The following is a 7,268-nucleotide window of genomic DNA, read 5'->3' on the forward strand; positions in this document are numbered from 1 at the left end:
TTGTACATTGTCGTTTGCTGTCGTACTGATCTTTGTCGAACACACTTTCCGAAGTCCTGGGCCCACTCACGCATTTCTCGTTCCTGGTCCTTTGACAGCAGGGCTTTTGGTTTCAAGTGCTCCATAGCACTCAGGGACGACAATGGCATGTCATTTTCAGGAATAGGGTAATAAGAGGAGGGATGCGTAAAGTAGTAGGCAGCCCACAGGACATTCCTTTTTATTCCCTCATACACCGTAATCCTCAAGATTAGCCCTTTCGACATTTTGATGTTTGAAATGTACCCCAAAAGCTTGATACAGCAATTTCAAATGTGTCAAAAACCTGACAGAACCTTTCATGTCTGTAATAACCTTCACACAACCGGTTTGGGCATCGCAAACAAATATGTTTTTCATTTCAGTACAGAGAGAGAAAAGCTGAGAAAATGAAGCTTTGTCACAAGGTCCATTATCATTACCTATTTGTCCAGTACCAGCTACAACTCTAACCGATGGTCCAATAATTTCTTTGACTTGATTGCTTCCCGAATTACAGAAAATAACGGTTTCGCCATATCCAGATACACTTGATCAAGTGTAACTAAGCCTCCTGGGTTTCCGTTGTGCACCATGTATGCTTGGTTTTCATGCAAAGCCATGCATGTAACTTCTCTAACGTAAGTTGGATAATTTGCAATATGATTTACAACTCCCTTCATAATAACACCATCAGAGTTAATATCTACTGTGCTAAGCATTCTTTCGATATCAGAACTTACTAAAAGCATTTGTGCTGCTGCTTTGGAAATGCACGATGGTAAATAATCTGCTATATCAACAGTGTCCATTTTTATCCGTCTCTCCTTGTAAGTCTTTTCCAGGCTTTGTAGATAGTTTGTTAGTCTGTTTTTCAAATCTGCAACTGTTCCATTTGTTGGGATATCTCGTTTTCTAGCTTCTTCAATAAGTTCGCCTTTTTTTAGGTTTTTCATGTTCAATTTTCCTGTGTTTTTTGGGTAAACGGAAATTGTTTTGTTGTGTTCACAAATGTACACTGTACCCTCAATATATGCTAGACTTCTTGCATCACTGTATTCTCCAACAATTTTAACTTCGGCTGGGACATGCTGTCTTATCTCGAGTAATCTTGAAGAAGAAGTTTTCGGATTGTGATCTATAACGTATAGGGTCCCTAGGTTTGCAGCAGTAATGGCAATCGGATGTGGATACAGTCCAACCTTGTTACTTGCGCTTATTTTGTATTTATCAGGGATTATTTTGTGTACTATACCATGCACAGATTCAAGAAATGTAAGAACAGACGATTTTGTCAAATGAAGTATACAATTGATATCCATTCTATCCTTGTGAGTGACCGAATCCCTAGGTAAAATTCGTTTCAATTCTGCATGTGCATCTCTATTGTGTGTACAAGTGGTAGACATGATCGTTGCGTATCCAACAAAATGGGCCAGTTCGCAAAGCTTGCTTTCAAACTTTTGCCAACATGCACTGCATCAGGAAGAACAGCAAATATGTACTTTGATTCCAATATACCAGCCTCTCGGTCATATATTAACAATTCGAATGCCGTTTTGTTGCCCTGTTCACAATCTGCCGTGATGACCAGAACAGCACCCCTTTTACATTGAACACCGTTTTCAATACACCTATTGCATGCACGAATTGAGGGAATATGGCTCAAATGGTTTTCGTTTTTACAGGCGTCACATAGTTTGCCTTGTTCTGTGCATTCACTGCAGCTGCTATTACTATTAGAAACACTGTCCTTGTGTAGGATATGTCGCATACTAGTCGCTTGTTGCAAACACCTAAGACATGTTTGAACTATACAAACTTCGTAGAGAAACTGGGATTTAATGTCTTCCCCTGTTTTACCAGATTTTGGTTTGTATGTCACTGCAACAGGGAGACTTATATTATTGTCAATTGTAGAAATGTAAGTGATGTCTGCATCTGTTACAACATTCTGTCTAAGGAAATCAGGATCCGGATTCGAATTTTTTCGAACAAAGTCTAAACTAGCCGTGTCCTTAAGACCAACATTGACCTTTTGGTGTTCATCATAAAGTATGCTAGGTTTGAGAGCAGTCCCATCATTTGCCATCGTAAGCCCAATTACTTTAACAGTTGATGATTCTACTAAAGGAACTACTTTACTATCATTGGTTGCCAGTTGTAGCATTGATATTAGCCCAGGTTTTATAACGCCACTTTCTGTTGTATAGCCAGATGACCTTTTTAATCGAGCGTGAGACGAGGGTCCACCAAAATTAAGTTTTGCGTCATCTGGATTTTTCAATCCACCCGTGCCTGTTCCGTGCCACATTGGTCCACGAAGGAAATTAACAGTTCGTTCTCCTCCAAGATACTTTATGGTGTTGAAAAACTCTATTACTTCTAAATCATAGTGATGATTAGGGTCAACCAAAACGCTTGTTACATCATTCAAGTATTTGTACAAGATTGTGTTGGGTGTGATTTTACCATTTTCAATCAATTCATTCAATCTAATGCACATTTCATTTGCTGGTTTTACTACGACTGGAAAAACTAAATACTCTGGATCAATGTCGGTCTCGCTGTCAGTTGTATGATCGTCAGGGGACTGTAGTTCAAGTATTGATTCATTATCACTCTCTGTTTCGGGAATGTCGAATGTATCGACTTCTAAATCACTGTCATAGTCACCAAACCTCATAACGCTTGGTCTGTAAAGAAAAGATGTTAACATTCAGGACTTAAACAATCACAAGTACATAGATCTTTATCAGATTAGATACCTAACCTAAGTTCGTGCGATAAATGTCATCTGAATGATAAAATCATCCTTAAAGCATTTAGTATGCCATAAGCGACAAACGATATGTTAGAATTCGATGCATAGGTGAAGATATTCCCGATGTCGCCCTTATTTGTTTGTTCCATGTGCTGCATACTTTTAACAAAAGTTTCGAGTGCATGACAAACAGTTGGACTGACGAAAGATGAGAGATTGTTGTCACTACAGTTGCTTTAGAAATTAGCGTAGACCAGGTCGGGAGATAGTTAGAGCGAATAACAGAATGAAACTATGTAGTGTGCCCTATAAACGTGCATATGTATGGTTCTATAGTTTTCGACCGGTGCCTAGAGTTGTATGACCTCAAGACAACATGCATATTTTGGATGTGTGGAAATTGCCACCAACATATGTCATATAAAATAGACTTAAGAATTGTAGTTGTGTACTTATACGTATCAATGTGTTTTATTATTTATTCTTATATGACGTCTATATTATGTTAACCAATATAATACTCAACAACGTCCCACTAAGCACAAGCTAGTCTAAAAATGTTTTAATTTTGCAAATTAACGCATTTGTCCTATTAGAATCGAATTAATTCATGGGTTGGGTGATGTTGTGTACATTTAATCATGGTCTATGACCTTTTATTACATTTTACCCTTGCTAACGCTCGTGGCAAAATTCGAATATGAAGGCAGTGCCCATTTAAATGAACAACATCACCCCTCCCATGATTTATTTCTTAAACAAATGATTTTGTATTTTTATAAATCTGTTCAAATATGCAACACAACATAAACGGGGTAAAGGCACAAAGGATCCCAATCGGTGATACATTAAAGCCCTTATTTAACAATATAGTTGCTGAACAGGAATTTTATATCGGAATGCGAGCAAAATCACTTACAACGTAAAATTTATTATTATTAAGCAGCATACCAATTTTGAAATAAATCTGACTCAGTAGGAACTGAGATAAGGTACCAATACACAGTTAGCAAACAAATTTAAAATTTATCCTCATAATTTTCAACCATTCTTGTTTGCTTGCTTTTTAACAGTAAAACCTAAATGTTGGTGTTATAAGTGTGCATATGTCTGTAATTAGTATTTTCCACGAATTCTATTTTGCAATACTGAAAATGGTGAAATTTCATTCATTTTTGGTGTATCCATGACAACAATCTGCATTTACTATAAAATAGTGCTAAAATGGGGGAGGGGGATTGCTGTCATATGTTTCCCAAAAATTTGGTCCTTTGGAGAATTTCAACGCCCTTGAGTGATACCTTTTCTGAAACTATGTCCATGTACCTTTCACAAAATTAAAGAAAAATCATATGTCTTTTATCTCCTTTTTCATAAATTTGAGAAAAAATTGTTGAAAAAACACCGTAAAAAACATTACAATAATTCCTGAACCTATGACCGGCATGGATACCAAAATGCGGACTGCAAAGCATAAAATGGCCTATAACACATGATAAGTACATCTTTATGGTCACATAAAGACACTTTGAGGACTAGTTTTAACTCCAGCTTTCTAAAAATGAATTTTATTTTGCAAAACATTTTATCTTTGAAAAGTCCACCGTGGCCATAATGCGAAACTAAACTCCTAACTGTGTATTGCTACCTAATTGCGACAAAAGTCGGACGGACGGAATGGCGGACGGACAAGGGTATTCCAACATACCACCCACTCGTGCGGGTATAATGACAAATTTTTATTGTTACTTTCTGCGCTTAACATAGCCAGTACCTGTATAGAAAAGCGAATACAACATTCATTAAACACTTTACTTTTAATATCAAGTGTAAGAGTACAAAACAACGATAGTGAATTCAAATTGTCATATAGTTATCTTAACTTCACAGAGCACTCACTCCAACGATTCGACAACATCGTATGGTTGATTATCAATGTTATCGATATCCTCATCAGCTTCTTGGGCCGTATTTTCACTTGTTGCTTGTAGCCAACTTTTCATGACAGTTTTCATTCCCTGAACATCTTTATCTCTTATTAACTTTTTGTCATTTTTTGCACTTTTATGTATGCAGGACTGGTCAAAATGTTCTGAAATAAATTAATGATACGCATTACAGATCATTACAGAGATGCTATATTGTTAATTATCACACATTTTGTACTGATATGTATGTTTTTGCATGGTCAGATATAGTAGGAAGTCAAAGTAGGCTATTTGCCAATATCGATATCAGCCCTCGAAAATCGATATCAGCCCTTGAAAATCGATATCAGCCCTTTAAAATCCATATCAGCCCTTGAAAATCCATATCAGCCCTTGAGAATCCATATTAGCCCCGATAAACTTGAAAATATGTGATATAGAGAATAATACATGGCAAAATCCGTATCATATGTCGTATCATCCCGAGACATCAATATCAGCCCAAGGGCCTTTAGGCCCGAGGGATGATATTGGTCGAGGGTGATACGGCATGTGATACGGATTTTCCATGTATTATACGCTTTATCATATATTTCAACAGAAGAGTATAATATTTTATGAACTGTTTTCTGATCCATAGCACTGGGTTACCTTCAGTTCTACTTGTTTCAAAGGCCTCTGGCTTGATATGGGAGTCTAGGGCTGATACCAGCTAGGGCCGACATGGAAAATGCCATGTAATTATCTATAAAAACACAAGACGTAATTATAGTAATGGTGTACATATACAGCTACAGTTGACTAAAATGTGTTTGTATTTAAACTGACTATGTAAATTTTTTATCTTGTTGATTGAAATACATCATTTTGCATCTGTCTCTCTTAATTGTGTACAAGTAGCATGGAGAGAAGTAAGGAGATTATTCTCTTGTACAATGATTTGCCTTTGAGTAAGATTTAACTATTAACCTAAGTTGTTTCCGGTGCTGCATTATTGACCATTAATATTGCAATCTAATTTAAATCTAGATCTCTTAATATACTCTTCCACGGTAGCGTATAGTGAGAGATCTGATTTTAATGAGATTGGATTTTTTGAGAAATAGAAGAGGCCGGGCAAGGGGTATAACTGTTATGCTGTTCTGGGCCAATTTAAACCTTTGTTACCTATTATTCTGAAAAAAAAAATTGGCTGTAATCTGTTATTGACTATTCCTGTTGCCGTTATTGGATTTTTATTTTTTTTTTTTGTTATCTGTTATTGTGAGAATGAATTTTCTGTTAACTGTTATTGGACCCCCTTGCCCCTTGCCCCCCCCCCCCCTTTTCTCATAAAACTTACTTGACTTAAAGTATTCAATCCGTTTGACAGGTTTTCTATCACATGGTACACTAAGTGAATTCAGGCATCGGCCGCATTTTATGGTGTATTCGTTAATTACTGTGCTGCCTTCCAACTCCCTGATATCCGTGATAGCTGTTAAAATAATAAATAATAATTCGGTATAATTACGGTTTCAATAAAAAAAAAACACGAGCTTGCACGCGAGTCGTGCTAATTACAAATGTATATCCCACTCGTTAAAACTGCCCAATATAATTATTGAGTACCAAATGACATACTAATTGCTTGGAGTACTGAGTACTAAAAATTAAAAATTGTGGATGCCGTTTTTTGATTTTTTTAAGTGAAAGGCTAGTCTACATATTTTACATAGTTTCAAACCATTATGAAACCTCCAAGTAATCTAGTCCCGACAAGAGTGAATGAAAAAAAAGAGAAGTGTAGACAACCGACGCGATATTCAAGATGAAGGGGAATCAATGAACAAAATACAAACCCTGGAACAAATATGACAAACATGGACAAACAAAAACATTAAACATTGAAAACTAAAAAAAAAAATGAAAAAGAAGATGAATAAGAAGACGACGCAAAAACTAAAATCCATATATTTAGGGGTCGGTTTTTTTTTTAGATATAGTTTATTTCCCTATTATGAACTATTATGGTATATTATCTGGTTGTGTATATTTAATCAAAAATTACCATTCTCCATTGCTTTAAGGTTAGCTTTCTGTCTTTCATTTCTTTCTACCGTGTCTCCCTTCTTCAATTTCTTAAACAGTTCTTCATCCTCGTCCTTCACCAGCGACCTCTTCCGTCCCCTTTTTGAATCTTTACTGCACACTATAGTCTGGCTATCAGCAGCAGCAACCACTTTTATGGTTGGATGTCCTTTAGCAAAGACTATTTCCTTTCTTTTTTAGAACAAACACTGTAAAGGAAATAATTGTGTTGAAATAAGAGCTCAAAATGTGTTGGTTGCAGAGTTTGCATGATTACAGTCGGGGCTGCAGGATACTCATAATTAAAAAAAAACATATGGGGAAGAAGAACAAATATCACAAGATTAAAATGAATACTATATATAAGAAATAACATTCGTGACTCACTACCCGATCTTCAACGGGGGTAACTCGAAATGAAGACTTTTCAACTGATTTTTATAGTTCGTTCCTATGTTGTACTGTTACACCACTGTCCCAGGTTAGCG

The 7,268-nt window shown here is 36.3% G+C and overlaps 1 protein-coding gene across 1 annotated transcript; it reads right to left on the minus strand.

Annotated features, from left to right (window-relative positions):
• Nucleotides 1-4,676: 4,676 nt before the first annotated feature.
• LOC143070726 (uncharacterized) lies at nt 4,677-6,964 on the minus strand. The gene is made up of 3 exons (XM_076244905.1): nt 6,761-6,964; nt 6,053-6,187; nt 4,677-4,874 (listed from the first exon to the last, which is right to left on the minus strand). The coding sequence occupies exons 1-3, from the start codon at nt 6,768-6,770 to the stop codon at nt 4,678-4,680; spliced, it is 342 nt and encodes a 113-aa protein (XP_076101020.1). The 5' UTR covers nt 6,771-6,964; the 3' UTR covers nt 4,677.
• Nucleotides 6,965-7,268: the final 304 nt, after the last annotated feature.

The sequence above is a fragment of the Mytilus galloprovincialis genome, chromosome 4 (genome assembly GCF_965363235.1).
Source record: "Mytilus galloprovincialis chromosome 4, xbMytGall1.hap1.1, whole genome shotgun sequence".
In the NCBI taxonomy this organism is placed as follows: domain Eukaryota; kingdom Metazoa; phylum Mollusca; class Bivalvia; order Mytilida; family Mytilidae; genus Mytilus; species Mytilus galloprovincialis.

Bases quoted from the DNA above. Each gene is read 5' to 3' on its own strand.
- LOC143070726 (XM_076244905.1), bottom strand. The intron at 4,875-6,052 runs GTAAGTTTTATG...AATTTATTTCAG, and splicing joins GATTGAATACTTTAAGTCAA to AACATTTTGACCAGTCCTGC.